The 17,864-nt window shown below is 40.4% G+C and overlaps 3 protein-coding genes across 3 annotated transcripts in view; 1 reads left to right on the top strand and 2 right to left on the bottom strand.

The window, feature by feature from the left end:
- Positions 1–4,684: 4,684 nt before the first annotated feature.
- Positions 4,685–6,190, bottom strand: LOC128737412 (LEM domain-containing protein Bocksbeutel-like). The gene is made up of 2 exons (XM_053832040.1): positions 6,085–6,190; positions 4,685–6,015 (listed from the first exon to the last, which is right to left on the bottom strand). Exon 2 carries the CDS (start codon positions 6,012–6,014, stop codon positions 4,803–4,805), a length of 1,212 nt encoding a protein of 403 aa, XP_053688015.1. The 5' UTR covers position 6,015; positions 6,085–6,190; the 3' UTR covers positions 4,685–4,802.
- An 852-nt stretch (positions 6,191–7,042) lies between these two features.
- LOC128736839 (monocarboxylate transporter 12-B) lies at positions 7,043–8,549 on the bottom strand. The gene is made up of 5 exons (XM_053831334.1): positions 8,478–8,549; positions 8,292–8,418; positions 7,881–8,227; positions 7,582–7,827; positions 7,043–7,525 (listed from the first exon to the last, which is right to left on the bottom strand). The coding sequence occupies exons 1-5, from the start codon at positions 8,547–8,549 to the stop codon at positions 7,043–7,045; spliced, it is 1,275 nt and encodes a 424-aa protein (XP_053687309.1).
- Positions 8,550–13,797: 5,248 nt separating this feature from the next.
- The window catches only part of LOC128733550 (ubiquitin carboxyl-terminal hydrolase 31), a 33,711-nt gene continuing 29,644 nt past the window's right edge, over positions 13,798–17,864 (top strand). Inside the window, exon 1 of the mRNA XM_053827204.1 lies at positions 13,798–14,477. Within this exon, the coding sequence (XP_053683179.1) occupies positions 14,052–14,477 (426 nt within the window). The 5' untranslated portion in view covers positions 13,798–14,051. The remainder of the gene's footprint in view (positions 14,478–17,864) is intronic.

Genomic DNA, 17,864 nt, shown 5'->3' with positions numbered 1-17,864 from the left:
TCTGTGTTAGACAGGATGATCTCAGATTCAGGGATAATTTTTATTACAGGTGTACTCTATTTCGAAAAAGACACTGATGAAGCCTGCAAGTCGTAAACGAAATGCGTATCTGTCAGAATAATAAAAAAGTTAGTCAAATTCAACAGCAAAAAGTTGATTTTTTCATTTAATATTTTTAAAATCTATTAAGATACTAAACAGAAGAACTTTAGGCAATTATGAGCACTATGACGTATGGCCCTTTTACCCCGTGAAAAATGGTCCGTCTTACCCCTAGTTAACAATTTACATTATTTTGCTTTTATCTCTCAATGCGTACTATTTTATATACCTTTTCCGCCACACACAGAACAAGAATTGCCCAATTAAAGTCAGTGGTAAGAGAAACGACAAAATACATAGCTATTTTTTGCTGAAAACCCTTAAATTTGTTGCTGCTGAAATTATAACGCATGAAGACACTGCGAACGAAAAGTTTGTTTTGATTCTAGTTTTGACGTCGGATACGGCCGAGTGCCGCAGGTTGTCTCGAAAGTGTTTAGATAGGCTAGTAAACAAAACATACTGAGGCATTTGTAGAAAATTTAAGGATTTCTTGACGAAATCGATGTGGTCCCTCTTACCCCGCCGGGCCTTCTTACCCCTTGTTCCCCTACGGTTTTCCGCATAAACTGACGCGGCTGATCAAAGCTACCCTGGAGCGTTTCAAGCTCAATATAAGCTCAATTCCCAGTTCAAATACAATTCTAATTTCATGCCCAATTTATCGGTGTTTATCATGTCAAATTTTAAAATTGATTATAAGTCCTATTTTAAGTCTAGTTTCAAGTCCAATTTAAAACCAATTCATTTCCATTTTATGTAACATTGCCGTCTTTTTCATTCTGCTTTTTTCTTTTTTCTGCCCGCTGTTTCCTCTTTGTGCCTTTTCTTTTTTTCATTTCTTGCCCGGTTTCACCGTGTCCTGAGTCCTGATTTTCCCTGGTTCCGTTTTCCGTCTTTTTTCATTCGGTTTCCCCATTTTCCCCGTTTATTTTTGTTTTTCTGTTTCATTTTGTGCCATTTTCTTTCCGACTTTCGCCATTACGTCTGTTCCGTTCTTCGTCCTATTATTACCTGCTTGTGTCATGTGTTGTTTTTCTTTTTCGTTTAATCCTTTTTGTCTTCCGTTTTATTTTTTCTCGTTTTTACTCTTTTGCAGTTCTTATTTTACTCCTTTATTTGTCCCGTTTATCCTCATTTTGTTTACGGGTTTTCGTTCTTTTCTTTATTGTTCTTTATTTGTTAAAGTTCAACGGGATAAAAAAGGAGATAAGAGGAAAAAATGATGCACGCGGTTTCAATCTCATTCTAATACGACCCGCCGTAGTCAAAAGCTACCTCATTCCACTGTTGACATACCAAGGAAAACACTCTCCGGTCGGTCAGACTTGGTAAATAAACAAATATACGCTGCATCATTTCGATGGGAAGGTAATTGAATTGGGTTCCGCGAAAGCCATAACATCAGCCGATCAGTTCTTTCGATTTTAGTGATGACGTCCACTTGCCGTTAAAATTATATTGCTACAGTTTATTTTTTCCCGATCTTCAGATGCAACTGCTTTCAACTGTAATCACTTAGCTTACAACTGGCACACTGAAACATAGATCAGATAAAAACAGTTATCTGGTCTAATTGTACACCTTGCGGTACTAACTAAACGTTTTTGATTAGAGTGCGTATATTATGAGTGACGACATGCTGGAATGACAATTATCTGTCAGAGTCATTCCAATCGAACTGAATGAAAACTTATTTGACACTAAACTGAGTTGAAACTGAACTGAAACTGGATAAAACTTATTTGAAACTAAACTGAATTGAACCGGATAAAAATTCAATTGAAACTGAGCTAAGACTAAATTGATACTGGACTGAAATTGGATAGAAACTTATATGTAGCTGAACTGACTGAAACTAAACTGAAACTGAGTGAAAATTGAACTGAAACTAGATAAAAACTTAATTGAAACTGACCTAAACTAAAACTGAATTGAAACTAAAGTTAAACTGTACTAAAACTGAATAAAAACTGATCTGAACTGAAACTGAATAAAACTATTATAGAGTTATTTGAAACGGAGCTGAACTGACACTGAATGAAAACTTTAATTAAACTGGACTTAAACTGAACTAAACTGAGCACAGGTTTGAAGATTTTGATCCATTGAAACGGAACTAAACTGAAACAGAACCGAAACTGATGAAATGAAACTGTACTGAACTGAACAGAAGCCGAGTTGAAGCTGAATGAAACCGAATGAAATTATTTGACATTAAACTGAATAGAAACTGAGCTTAAACTGAACTGATACTGAATTGAAACTGAACTGAAATAAACACTAAATTAAAACTCAGCTAAAACTGAATTGACACTGGACTGAAACTGAATAAAAAGTGAAATGACACTGAACTAAACTAAAACTGAACTGAAGCAGAGTTGAAGCTGGATTGAAACTAAATGAATGCTTATTTGAAACTTAACTGAACAAAAACTAAATGGAAACTCCCAAGTAACATTTTTGTTGTATAATAGCTTATTAAACTGTTGTACAGCTGATTCACGTGGAACAAGTGCTTTATAAGCTATTATACAACAAAAATGTTACTTGGACTGTGCTAAAACTAAACAGAAACTGAATAAAATCTTAATTGAAACCTAACCAAATTCAAAATGAACTAAAACTGAGCTAAAATTGAACTAAAATTTAACTGAAACTAAACTAAAACTGAACTGAAACCGAGTAGAAGGTGAACTGAAACTGAATTAAGTTATTATAGAGTTATTTGAAATTGAACTGAACTGAAACTGGATGAAAACTTAAATGCAACTAAGCTTAAATTGAAATGAAACTGAACTGAACTGAAACAAATTTTGATTGATTGAAGCTGACTGAAACTGGATAAAATTCAGCAAAAACTGAATTGTCATTGGACTGAAACTGAATAAAAGGTTAAATGAAACTGAACTGAAGCCGAGTTGACGTTGAATTGAAACTAAATTAATGCTTATTTAAAACTTAACTGAATTGAAAATGAGCTAAAACTAAACCGAAACTGAATAAAATCTTAATGGAAACCTACCTGAAGTGAAACTAAAACTGAGCTAAACTTGAACTTAAAGTGAATTAAAACTTAACAAGCTGATATTGAAAGTGAATTAAATCTTGATTGGAACTAAACTGAACTGAAAACGAGCAGAAGCTGAACTGCAACTGAATTTAATTATCATAGAGTTGTTTGGAACTGAAATGAACTGAAAGTAGATAATAAAGGTGGACGAGCGTTTGGTGTGTATGTGCGAATGGTTAGACTAGATTGATCGAAACTAGACGTGAGATTATCTAATATAGGGTGTCGTGTACTGATAGTTTAAGTGGTTTAACTGTCAAAAACATTTCGGCGCAAACCGAAAGAGTGTGAGTGGTGATGGGTTAGAGTCCCACTCCATAATTGAACTACGCAATATATTTTGGTCTCACATCGAAGTTCCGCAATATCATCCAGTTTACCATTCTTCCTCATCAAACGCTCAAAGACAAGTAAAACAGAAAAAACATGAAAAACGGCAGAGAGAAATAAGAAAGTTGAGACATGAAATGAGAAAATAGAAGAAAAGATAAACAGTAAAAACCAAACCAAAGGAAAACTAGCACGGAAGACGAAAAACTGAAAAGACTGAAAAATGGGGCTTCAAAATGAGAGAAAACGGAACAGACGAAAGGAGAGAAAGAGGTGGAAAACGGAAAAGAAAATAACAAAAAAAACCTGTGAAGACAGGACTGAATACAAGAAAAAATGGGATAGGAAACAGAAAAAAATGAAACAATGGAACAGGAAACAGGGGACAGAAAAAAGGAAAACGAAAGAAAAAGAGGAAAAAACGGAAAGGAAATCCAAAAATCAAGAAAAAGGTACAGAAAATGAGAAAACAACGGGTAAAACGTGTAAGAGAATAGGTCGAATAATACCAATTTAATTTCAAGTAAAACTTCATGTCTATGCCCGGTTGGAAGTAAAACTTTAGTCCAAATTCAAGTCTAATTTGGTCAATTTCAGGTTCAATTATATATCCGTTTTGTTGCCTTTTCCTCTCATTTAGGCGAGATTTCAGCTTTGTAGTTTTATCGGGAAGTTCCCAACCATGTTGATTTGAATACTTTTGAAGAGCCACGAAAATTTGTTCCCCGATATTTGTACCGCAAATATCCGACTTCCACGGTAAATCAATTGGTCGCAACAGGTGTTTTTAGCGGTTCAGCGGGTGGATGGTCTTCATCGAAAGTCTGTTTCGCTGCTTTAGACCTAAACACTGGTAGAGATCCGTTTTTCCAGTGTTTTTGTTTGCTTTGGTGACTTCGGTCACGTGTTCCTTAAAAACGGATTCGTAAATTTCTCTTATGTTTTATCAATGTAAACTTTTTCGTAGTTACTACAAGTTCGTGGGTTTCCTATAAACTTCAAATTTAAAATTTTGAAATTTCCAAAACGACGTCGAAGAACGGAAGTCTGCCATTCTAATCTACCTCTGCCTACCTTATTCCGCTAGATTTAATTTTATTTATCAATGGCCATTTCGGACTAAATAAAAACTAACAGCGTCATATAGATTAATAATGAATTATATGTGTTATTCGAGAAATTATCCGGCATAAAGACATAAAGAAACAATATCAAGTTACATTAGGGTCACGAGTATAAATGCCACTACCAACATTAATGTCTGCACATCTTTTATCAGCTTTCAGCTTCAGCCACTCTAGAGAAAGAAAAACACAAACAAAAATATAACGATCATGGCCACGATCAGCAGGTAGAAGATCCGTTTGATGGGAAACTTTTGGTCGAGAGACAAAATGACCTGCCGAAGGGAGGCTCGCAGTTCACCCTTGCCGGTGGCCGCCCCCTTCGAGTCGTACCGTCCGCGTACGGCCGTGGGCAATCGAACGTAATCGCTGGAACCATCGCTGGTACGTGATGTAGAAGCATAGCTCGGGACCATAGTGCGCCGCATCGGAACTTCGCGGGACGCGTTAATCTGAGCGGTTTCGGCTTTCAGACGAGATAAACGCTTGGTGAATTCACTCAAATACGGAGAATCGGACGGGTCCAGTTTTCGTTCCTCGCGAAGGGGAGAATTGTAGTTGTACGATGTAGCCATTGACGGTCGTCCGAAAGAGGTAGACAACTCTGGTTGTGGGCGATTCAGCGAAAGTCCCGGCGTGCCGGCGATTGTGGTCCTTGTACTGGTTATTGTGGAACTGCCTCCCATAAGACGAGACTCGCGGGAAGGTGTCACAACGGGACGTCTGTAAGGCTCCTGCTCCGGTTCCTTTTCCGACTCGTCAACGGACTCGGTCAAATCGACTTCCATTTCCTCGACAATCGGTGGCTTCGAAGTGATTTCGACCTGATGAACGTATGACGTGGTAACGGTTTCGGCGCGACTGAGCGACGGGCTCTTCGAGCTACGGTCACGTCTTTGCAGCTGGGTCAAGGGAAGATCTTCGTCGTCATCGGAGTCCTCGACGATCATTGGTTCCTTCGGAACAGCCGCAGCGGTGTCTTTGTTGTTCTGCTGAACTGGCGTTACTCTTCCAGAGCGCCGCTTTTGTGAAACTTCAATCGGTTTCTCTGTGACCACGGGTTTTGGGGGTGGTAATTTCGGCAGAACCGGTAAATCCTTAGACAACTTGGCTGCTGACACGCCAATCGTTGCTCGTCGGTTGGGCTCTTTCTTCTGGGATTTTTTATCATTGACGGCCTCCGTCTTTTCGCTATCCTCATCGGAGGAATATTTCACCACATGAACGGTTTCGCGACGTACCTTCGAATCGGTTTCTTCCACCTTTTTCTTGAGTCGTTTTATCAAAACCGCACGAGTCGTCTGAGTTACCGGCATGTTGACCAAGCCGTACTCTTGCAGCTTCTTCTGGAGCTGCTCGTTGGTGAGGTCCTCTAATTTGCTCATTCTGAAAGCGGAAAAACCCACCAGTACTAACCTAGCCGTTATGCACTAATTAGATAAACCACACATTTACCTTTAGCGGAATCCGGTATCACAGCCGGAATTACAGATAAACAGGAATATAAATGTAAAATCAGCAACGTAATTGTAACGATTCACGAACTATCGGTGCGCGATTTAAAATGACGTTACGCGGGGCAAGTTTGTTATTTTTTTCAAAAGTCTTGTTTTACCACGGCTAACCAAGGTTAGTCGAGCTGTCAGGGTTGAACCACAGCCGAACTGCTCGAATAGTGAGTTGTGCTGAAATTTCGTAAGGTTGAGTCATCACTTCGCTCCAGTCATCGTTTTTAATAGCATCTTTTCATCGATGCTTGTATTAGTGACTTTGGTAGTGTTTGAGTGTAATTGTCGACCAACAATTGAAAAGGGCGGATAAGCCAACTGTCAAACAGAACGAGTGAGAGTTCATTTTCCTAAGCTGCTCCAGCAAAAACTAACCCTCGCTCGGTAATTATTAAAAACGAAATAAATAAACTTATAAGTATAAATATTACATAGCTTTATTACCAAGTACAATCACAATCGATCAAAAGCACCTTTTAAGGCTAAGGCTAAGGAAAGGAGTGAACACGATCTGCAGAGAAGCACAAGATCCGCAATGACTACGAAGAAGAGGCAGATCCAGAAGCTCATGACGATGCAGTTTAGCCGAGCCGTTGACGAGAGTCTGTCCTAGCGACATGGGAAAACCATGGCGGGTAACCGTCAGCAGTGGAGATCTCTGATTTCGTCCCTTTGTTCTGCTGGGCCGGCGGACATGGACCAGTAAGTGAATAATCCAGAACACCTAGAACTACACACACATTTGCAATTTAGCAATTCGCACTAGTTTTATATTACCGTATGTCTGTACCTTTCCTTCATATATTCAATATATTCAATGTATCACAAAGTAATGGTAAATGTATGACACATTTAAATGAGGAACATTACCGTTAGAGCTTCTAACATATTTCATTCTAATATATTTATTTCCGCCTAATGTACATCTCACATAACCACAGTATGCAAGTCGAAATCAAGAGCAGATTTTGCGCGTGCAATGTCAGTGAGTAGCTTCCGCTGAAGTCCACAAACCACCCGAGAGCTTGACCAAAACTTAAAACTAGAACACCTTTAACGATCATATTGAAGCCCAGTGCATTGGGCAGCATTCCATCCAGCCCGTTCTCGCTGCAATACTCGGCAATGGTAAGATTTTGGTTGACGATCGTGATCGAACGAAAAATCCCATAAACGGCAGATGTAACCATTAGCGCTACCAGCCCGCGCATTTCCGCCATAACAGATCGAACTACGACCAGGCAAAGTCCGGCCATCAAGAACGTGTTCCGATGCGTAAACTTCATCTTATCCACGACAGCAGGAACGGTGATTCTCGTCAGAAGATCCGTTGTCGACAGGATGGACATGCAATGGGCTGCTTGGAGCATATCTAGATTTGCGGTTTTCTGTAATAAATCCCAAGCTGTAGTTCGGAAGAACATTTTGTTTCGATTCAACAAACCTGCAAAAAGTACGGAAAGAATAAAGAAAAACTACTTGTGGCTGTATAAGCTAGACCCAATCCAAAGATCAAATTTAGAAACGAAAATCTTCGAAGAATTGCGAAGTCCATCAGAGCAGCTAACTTCGACCATCCAGACTTTTTGGCTTCGTTTGAGCTTCGACTATTTAAAAGCGGTTGCCATTCTTCATCAGACACTATTTTCAAGTGCCATTCTACTGGTTGCAAAAGCGATGCCCCTATAATCTACAAGCATTTTGGTTAGAATTTATAAAAAATACAATATCGAAGATACTTACTCCATTGAAAGCCAATCCGCCAATAATGAGCGTGGCTCCCCGAAAACTAAAGTTGTTCAACAAAAATTGGACCAACAATGGCATCACAATTTGCCCGATGCCCGTTCCTGCTAGCGCGAAACCAACCGCTTTCCCTTTATTGTTGCGAAAGTATGAATTGAGGGCCACAAAAGTGGCGGACTGTATCAGTCCCAGTCCGAATCCAAAACCGACACTATACGCAGCTATTATTTGCCACATGTGTGTCGCATAAGCGCACACGGTCAGCGCACATCCGGTAAGCAAAGTGCCCAAAATCGTTGCCCTCCTAGGATTGAACTTTTTGATAATCGGCCCAGTGAACAAACCTTTCAAATCAAATTAACACAACAGGCAATATATGAGTTAAAGCAAATATTTCAAATCTCTTACCGGAAAAATTTAACGATATGTTGCAAATGTTCATTACTAGCGCGGCTCCAAATGCATTTTCTCCTAAAGAAGTAAGGTAATCACCGAACATTAAACCAAAAACTGAGACAAGCGATTGGTTAAATATCTAAAACGAACAAATTAGCGCGTAAAACATTGTGAATCAAAGTAACTCTACAACCATACATTGATTAGGGCACAACCGGCCACTACTGTCCAACCGTAACCGCCATCCGGAGCAACCTTATTTTCGGCCATTATAGCAACTATATCCGTTCTGTATCCGAACTGTTTTAAACATTGAACACTGCGATGGAAGGAAACTAAAAAAGAACAACTATCGCAACCGCTCGGTTGACTGCGAATGAATCATCTACGGGGGTCAACTGCAGATCCGTCTCGCAAGCACGCCGTTATCAGATAGTCAACAAACAACTATACATCGCACAGATAGATAACTGATAACGGCGCTGATGCTGCAGTGCGCTCGGACCTCACCTCGGCATGATGGATGTAGGTAGACGAATGGATGCATCCATGTTAAATACCTGACGAGACAGGTGCGCACTGTATGTATGTGCCTCGCTTGATAGCGTGCGCAAATGTTGTGCGGTGTGTACACTCAAAACGAAAAGCTTATCTTATTTTTAACCAACAAAAAATGTGGATTGCGAACAGAACATTGAACTTTAGGGATGAACTGGAATACAGGAGAGACTTTTTTTTCTGAAAACTGGTTAAATCACTTAATTGCTGAAAATTGTTCTTGACATTACAGACGTTGTCGTACAAAGTATCCCAAAATTTCATAAAATTTAGTATGTGGCCATGATTTATAAATTTATTACCTACACAGGTAACAAAAAGCACCGGATTCGGTACAATTTTACCTGAACGTTCGGTAAAAATTTCGATGGTGCAAATCCAAGTTTACGGAATTAAAAATACCGCGTTCGACAATTGTTTGACACTTTGACAATTATTAAAGTTCACGGCAAAATAAAAAAGATGCGTTCCATTTTTATAAATTTATAAAATAGATCCTTTGATTTAGGACTGCGTCTTACGGCAAGTTTAGAGATAGGGTGTCATTCCAAAAACCGATAGGTTTTGAGCGCTAATAGCTCAGCGGTTTTCCGATCGATTTTCAATATTCTTACACCAATCGATCGGAAAATCTTCTAAGAATTGACCCAAATGAAAAAAAAGTCTAGATTCTTGATGTTGAACTATTGAAAAATTGAAAATAATGAACCTATGTTTTACCAGAATTCTCGCTTCGTGATTGGTTGTTGGAAATAACGTCATCAAAGTAGAAACGTGTTTTCACGCTACGGCTTATAACTCAGTAAATTTTCAATAGATTTCCAAGATATTTACACATATTGAAAATATAGAAAACTATTGATTTTCAATGCGCGTTATTGAAAAACTGAAAATAACTCGGTCGTATTAGAAATTGTCGCTTTGTGATTGGTTGGAATAATTTCCAATTATTATCGAACAAGTCTTGGTTCAATTCAGGATGCACCGAGAAAGTTGATGGAAATTTCCATTGAATTCTACTATAACAATTTTACAAGAGAATTAAATGGAATTCTACCCTTTCTCGTTGATTGCTAGTTGGCTTGAAAATTCCTTATTGAGATGTATTACCAACGGCAACACGTGCGGTGAGTCGGTAACGCAGTCGTGCAAGTCTGCAGTTCCCGGTCGGTCGTGTTCTTCGGCTGCTGAGCGTGTGTTGGAGCTGGAGCACTCGTTTCGTTGCCGTGAAGGAATATCTGGCTGCCGAAGTGCTGGAATTGGCAGGAAATATGCTGCTCGCGACAACAAAACGACCAGAATCATCTCACGTCACTTACAGCTGGCCACTTGGAGTGGTATTTTATCGAGACTCAGGACCATACACGAACGGCTTCGTCGATCGCAAAGCTGCTGAGGCTTTCCGGTTGGTCCGCTGCAACAAGCCGTGCCAGGTTTGCGGTATTCCAATTTACTGTACGTTTACAATTTACGTTAAGTGCGTTAGTGCAAGTTTATTGCAAGCTGGAGTTATGATAATCAAACAATCGGTGCTTTTGAAGGGCCACACAGCGATTGAAGAGTTTATTATATTTTCTTGCCCAGTTAATACCATAATAACATAGGCAACTGGAGAAAAGTTGAATCCGCATAGTTTGATAAACGTTACGTATGTAGCTTGCATACATGAAGAATCGTATTATTACATACATGGATACATCCTACTACCCAAGTAACAACGGTAGCTGAATTGCAAGAGCAATGGCTGTTTACGGGTTGGTTTAAGGTGATCAAAGCTGCATAAAGTAAGCACTTAAATGGTGTTTAAATGAGCGATGTTTAAGCTACTTTAAGTTTTTCAAACCAGTTCTCTCCTAAAAGCTGATAAACAAGCTTAATAGCGGATTTTTCTACTAAAAATTCTGCTTCTAAACAGCCATAAACATCAAACTGTTTTACGGCTGCTTAAAGGTGTTAAAGTGTAGAGTGGAAGCTTTCATTAGGCTCACAGCTTTCAAACTACTTTAAGGCTACTTAAGGGTGTTAAAGTGGCTTTACAAACTTCTACCAAGTTTTCTTTCGGCTCACAGCACACATACTGTCAGATCATAGAATTTCGCAATTCGGCTGACAGCAAAAGTTTTTCAGTTATCGACATTATCGACTTCACGCTAGGCGGGCTACGCTTCAGGTGTAAAGATATTCTCACTGTCTGTTCTGCAGATGCAAATGGGGCGGATCATACGGTGAGTGCTTGTGGATCAAAAGATGTTCAATTCCCGCAAAAAAAGACATGCGTTTTTAATTAGCTAGCTTAATTATACGAATTGAAGTTTATATTCGAAATTAAAAATATCGCGTTCGAAATATGTTTGCAGCAAAATAAAAAAGGCCGTGTTCCATTTTTTTTAAATTTAAAAATAGATTTTTTTTGGCTGCATAAAGGTTGATTAAGCGACTGGAAAAGTAGATTGCTGAACTATTTCTCGTTCTAAAAACTTACTTATCCGATCGCAAAGCATTCGTTGCAGTAAACTCCGTGCGCTCCAGAACATTTGACATATCGTCTGGTGTCCCTCAAAGCAGTGTGCTTGGCCCGCTCGTCTTTATAATTTATATTAATGACCTGGTCGAGCTGCTGTCATCATCGAAATTATCGTTTGCCGACGATCTAAAAATCTTTCGGGTGATTGGTGCCCCTGCCGATTGTGTCGCATTACAGGAGGATATTAATCGTCTGCTAGTCTGGTGCAGTGACAACTGCATGCGTGTTAACAGCAATAAGTGTAAAGTAATATCATACAGTCGCCGTAACACCGTTTTTCTTCATCAATACAGCATGGGACCGGATTGTCTGGAACGTGTTAACTCTATTATCGACCTAGGCGTTACTATTGACTCTAAATTGAGGTTCGACGAGCATATAAGTAGAGTCACTGCTAAAGCATACACCGTGCTTGGTTTTATGCGACGCCATGCGTCTGGATTCACTGACGTTTATTGCCTCAAGACGCTATATTGCTCTCTCGTACGCAGCATTTTGGAGTATGCTTCCCCGGTTTGGGCTCCTGCACACGTAACACAGGTCCTTGCGATTGAGCGAATTCAGAAAAAAAATTGCGATTCGCCTTGCGTCAGCTACCGTGGAATGATCCAGTCAATCTTCCCAGTTACATAGACCGTTGTCAACTGATTAGCCTGGATACGCTCGCAGTCCGGCGCGTCAAACAGCAGCGTCTATTTATATTCGACCTAATAACAGGCAATGTGGATTGCCCGGAACTCCTGTACTAGATACCGTGGAATGTACCTCCTCGTCGGCTTCGCAACCATAGTTTAGTCACAGGGTTAATACAACCAGCTATGAAGGCGTTTGGTCAGCCTGAAATTATTACAGCACTCGTTCGCTAATTGCACGAATGAGGCGATGCGATTAGCGAATTTCGTTTTTTACCAATATTTATTGTAAAACGTGATGCGTTATCACTGTAAAGAACTCTTCACATGCATTCACACGTACGCTAAATTTTGGGAAGAACATCTAAATTTTTACAAACGTACTAAAAGCTTAATGAATATGTGTTCAATTAGTCAAAGTTTAGTCAAATTTGCATGAATTTGTTTGTAATGTATCTACGTAATGCAGAGATAGAGAGTTTGCATTCGGCAACGCTGCATTTTTGTTTATAGCAACCACCTGGAAAACCACGTGTAGTTTGACAGATAACTGTTTTTTAGTTGCACGATCGTGCAACTAGCGAACGTGCAATTAAAAGACGGTGCAGTTAGAGGACGTGCAATTAGCGCGCGAGTGCTGTACTTGGGAAGTTATTTTTATATTGCAGATTGCATCAAAAACGCGAAATACAAGGAACTTGCAGACAAAATGCAAGTAAAATCCCAGCAGCAAGCTGTCATTGATTCATGTCAAATTTTTGCGAGCCGTCAAATTGGTGATTACTAAACAGTAGACGCAGAAGAAGAGTGAGATAATAGATACGTTTTGGGATCGTTTGATGGTTATTTCGAAATATACAACTGCTAATAATTCAACATATGGTGCAAAGTGACCTAAATTTAACAAGTCATAAATTCATGTTACGAAAACTCGGTGGACCTATGTTTGTTTACCAAAAGCTGTCAGAGCTGTTGTGCTCGTATCCAGTGATGCTAAAGTTTCGAAAAACTTTGGAATAAAAAATTGCATTAATGTAACAAACATGCTCGTAGCATAACATGTGATGTTTTTAGATTCTATCACACAATTTTTGTTAAAAATATTCTGAAAATAGAAAATAGCATTGAAACAATTTGATTGATATTGTTTGAAGAAGAAAAACGACTGATAATATTCTCTATTATGAAGCACTGCAATGGCAATTTAGATCGCAGCACTGATTGCAGATCTTTGGCTGTTTCCTTGCAGTTGCTGTGCATTTAGTTGTTTCACTGCAACCTGCAATAATGTAACACTCTCACCACTCTTGCTTGTGGCCCTCGTTGTATCCCTGGGTTGGATGCGTCACGCAACTGCTCGATTTTTCAGAGTTCCAACTTAAAGCAACCCTGAATCGATACGGCTCGTATGTCAATACGTGGATGCGTGTGTGTGAGCTGAGTGGAATCTTTTCAACTAAAAAAATAGGAATCTTACCAGAGACCAGAGCTACCAATTCGTTTTTTTAGTTTAATTATTCGTACTCGCAAATGACTGATGCTCTATATGCTTCTTTCGTCTCAAAATACTGCATTGTAAAAATTTGGTAAATATCTTATTGTAATAATTATAAATAGTTACTGCAAAAAATTGGTAAATATATTATTGTTCAATAACAAAATTGATAGTAGAAATTTAGTTTTCTGTTGGGAGAAAAAAAAGCCGCCCGGCAGCCCGGATTGCATGCGAGATGCCAACCAAAACGCACACTACCACGGAGCTTAGTATCCCCAGCACAGCCCATCCGCGATGAGTGTTCGCGTTTAGCATTCGGTCGGTGGAGCTCCGTGTATTTCGCGTAGAATGGGTTACCGTAATTACTTTCGAAAGTTTAGTAATCGTGTAAAATTGCCTTGCTGAGACGACGAACAAAACGACTGTGCGTTTAGTGTGATTATTTTGTGTAAATTCGCTCTCATTTAGACCATCACGAGTTTGTGTACTTCACTCCCTTCGCAGAAGCAGTAAATCAAGGAAGAAAAAAAAATAAAGCCTAAGGAGCAGAGCAGACAGTGAAAATGGAGACCACGAAAAACAATTCCAAGATAGATACGCTTAAAAGCGAAGGAACCATCGGTAGTAATCCCGCTGTCTGCCAGCCGTCGTCGAAGACGTCCGGCGGAGGAAGTCGGCTGCGGCGAGCTTTTTCGATGTCCCGCAACCCGTTTCAAGCCGTCGTGTCCCGACAGCAGAAGCCAGTGGAAAAATCCGGAACTGGCACAACAACAACAGCATCGACGAACGCAAGTGTCGTGACCTCGGAACAGAATTCCATTAACAGCGGTGGTGGAATCGCAGCAGGTGAAGACGGAAATGGCAATGAGCGCAAGCTGCTCGGAAGTTCCGATGCCAAGAATGGTTCCGAGAGAAAAATCTTCAGGCGTTTATCGGTGAAAAAGTTTATCAATCGCATTGCACAACAAATGACATATGTCAATCTAGCTGTAAGTGGCCTCTTCAGATATTTTTTTCCTTCTTTCTGCTTAGTGAATGCAGTGTGTGTAGCCTACCGTAATTCACTGAGGATTGGGTTGTGGAAATAAGAGGGTACAGTGAGACTGGTAAAAAACATTCACATAGCCTGGCCATGAAATTGTTTCGCATTTTGTGCTAGCCGAGCGCTGTTCACTGAACATCGCACATAGACAGCGCCGCCGTCGGTCGTCGGTAGTAAAACAGTGGAAAAGTAATAAATTTTAACTATCCAAAAGTGGCTATGATTGGCGAGGCCGCTGCGAAAAGCGCTGTGCACCTCCTTAGTATCGTTTTTATCTATACACATGACAATGATGCTTTCGAGTAGCATTGTGGAAAAAAAACTGTAACAACCGCCACGCCATGCTACGCCACGAGTGGGGCAGAAAGTAGTGGTGCCACTCCACAGTTCAAGTTAGGGTAAAGTGAGTGAATGTCGTTTGCCCAGGCGGTAATAAATCCGTTCGCCCCAGGGAGGAAACAGGTGTACCATAAAAATCAATTTTAGACAGTTTTATTTACTACACCGTTTAGGTATAATATAACTATTGTCATGAATGGCATGGGTGTTTTTTTTTTATCAAAGCGTTATAAATTAAACTTCAAGCCTGCGCTGAGATTTCAGCAGCGTAGGTGACTGATTTCGCTGAGACTTAGTCACCCCACCATCAATTCTCTGTATGATGTAATAATCATAAGATTGTTATGTACTTTAAGTTAAAAATCCCACCAAGACAATATTTGATAGTGTTTAAACAAATTTTAAAATGTACAAAAATTGATCGAACTAAACGACTTTAATAGAGATCATGCAGGATGGGACTTTTTTCAAAAGTCACTGTTGTTCGGTATTTCCGAGTGGTACCTATCAAATGTTTCGCATCGTTGTACAAAGCTCGGCTATCCAAATTATTGACATCGAGGTCAAGAGGTTATCAGTGGAAAGGAAAAAGCTGCAACGGAAAGAGTATTTTCGGAAGGCCGAACAGGAATAAAAAGTGTGGTAATTATATTCGCGATACGATCAATAGCATAGCATGAAAAGTTAGTATTTGATTCGGCAACGAGTCAAGGATGAAACGGACCGGGTCAGAATTCTCATGTAGGACGCACTTTATCACTTAAAAAGTACACTGGAATCGCGTTTTTGCAGACAATCGCCTCAACACTTAAGCCCCCTGCCTTATTTATGTCAACGACATGGCCAGCTGTCTTACAAATCCATCACAATTAGACAGGTCCTACAGCTGTGGATTTACAAACACCATTACAAGATACCTTAGTCAATTTATTTTCTTGGGCTTCCCAACTATGAATTGAGTTTTTTGCAGAGAAAACTGAGTTGTTAGTATTTTCTAGAAAGCAAAACCAGCTCAATTACAACTTCAACTGGTAGATAACACGATTTGTCAGGTTCTAGTACATAAATATCTTGGTTTTTGGTTGGACTCTAAATGCATTTGACTGCAAGCATCCACATAATTTTTTTTTGTATACCAGAAGGGCACTGGGTTCAAAAAATGCCACTGCGACAGTCACGAAGATTGTTTTTTGTAGCTTTTGCAGCCCCGATTGCTGTACACAGTTTACGGATTGCTCATACCCATTGATGGAGTTGAGCTGGGTTGTAAGACTGTGCCCCTATTAGGTATTACATGGTTAATAAAACCAACTACCTTCTTGGAACGAAGTTTCCATACTGAGTATGGAGTTAATAGGTAGCTTCCGAAGTAGATGAACCTGGAAGACGTAAGAGCTACAGGAGCAGAGCAAGTGTGCAGAACTTTCTAGTTCTAAATTGATAAAGCGGCAAATGTCGGTTAACCCTCTCTGTCCCAGGGGTATTTGGGAGGTTTACAACTTTTCGTCACCTAAAACAGTTAGTAATAAGCAATTCGTAAAGCAAAACTATGCAGCTTATACCACAATGTTTCTACTACGGTCTAAGATAGAAACAGCCAGATTTAAAAGCCTTTAAAATTTTATCGGCTGATTTTGGTGTCGCAAGTCATGGATCACCTGTGCTACCATGCGACAGAGAGGGTTAAGACCTTGCCAATTCTCTTTCAATAGTAAAGAGTGGGACAATGTCCGGTGAGGAGTGCAGGTGCCCAGAAACGGTTCGGGGCCAATGAACTGATGAGCAGATCCTTGTCTCGCTAGGCTGTCGGCAAGCTCATTGCCCTCGATTCCGCAGCGGCAGTGCCCAGGCACCCAGAATAATGAAACTTTGTTCTGGCGGGAGAGCTTCCTCAAGGTTGTGCTGCACTCCCAAACTAGTTTGGATGCACATTTGGTAAACTTGAGAGCCAGTAGTGCAGCCTGGCTGTCCGTAAAGATTCCGATTTTAGCATACCTATACTTTCGTTTTAGACAAATCTTGGCGCGGATGTATATTGCATATATTTCCGCGTGGAACATGGTGGGCCATTTGTCCAGTGGAAGAGCTTCCTTTATTCCGGGTCCGTAGACTCCAGCACCTGTGCAAGTCCCAATTTTTGATCTATCTGTAAAGAAGCAGATGGTATTGGATGGAAGAACAGGCCCTCCATTGCTCCATACAGCGCGATCAGTAACAATTACACTGTACGGAACATCCATGTTAGGCCGTGCCTCCATCCAGTCAGAGATTGCCGTTACTAGGGGTGATAGTTTGAACTCCCTTAGTACGCGAAGGTGACCGATTTGATCCCCCTCAAGTATGTTACGACACCTCTGCACCCTTAGTGCACCGAGTTCGGCTTCCTTCTTCACATGATGATGTAAAGGTAGCAAGCATAACATTGCCTCCATGGATGCAGTTGGTGTATTGCGCATGGCGCTGGTCACTGACAAACATGCCACAAACATGCCGTTGAACTTTGTTTAGCTTGGCCTGCGCTGTCACCTCGTTTACCTTTGGCCACCATACAAGAGCGGCTTAAGTTAACCAAGGCCGTGCAATTGCTGAAGCTTAGTCTGATTCCATTCAGTGTAGGGGGCGTAAGAGTATGTCTCCTCCACCTAGTAAATGGTATCACGACTGTTTTGGAGGGGTTTATATTAAGCCCCTCTCGTGGGCACCATAAGATAGTGGAGTTTAGAGCTCCTTGCGTACGACTGGACAGGATTGCGTCAAATTTACCTCTGACAATGAGTACCACGTCGTCGGCGTACGCAATGACCTCCTAGCCATGCTGTGATAGCTTGTGCAAGGGTGCGTCGACCACCAGCGACCAAAGTAAGGGGGAGAGAACTCCTCCTTAAGGACATCCTTTGATCGCTGAGATTGTGATCGACGTATCTCCCAATGAGGCTGTGATTTCCCTGCTTGACAGCAATCAATCCAGCTCATTGTCGGCTGATCAGTTGCTTTA

This window comes from Sabethes cyaneus, chromosome 2, assembly GCF_943734655.1.
Source record: "Sabethes cyaneus chromosome 2, idSabCyanKW18_F2, whole genome shotgun sequence".
Classification (NCBI taxonomy): Eukaryota; Metazoa; Arthropoda; class Insecta; order Diptera; family Culicidae; genus Sabethes; species Sabethes cyaneus.
Note: the sequence above shows the minus strand (reverse complement) of the source record. Positions and strands in the feature narration are given on the sequence as shown.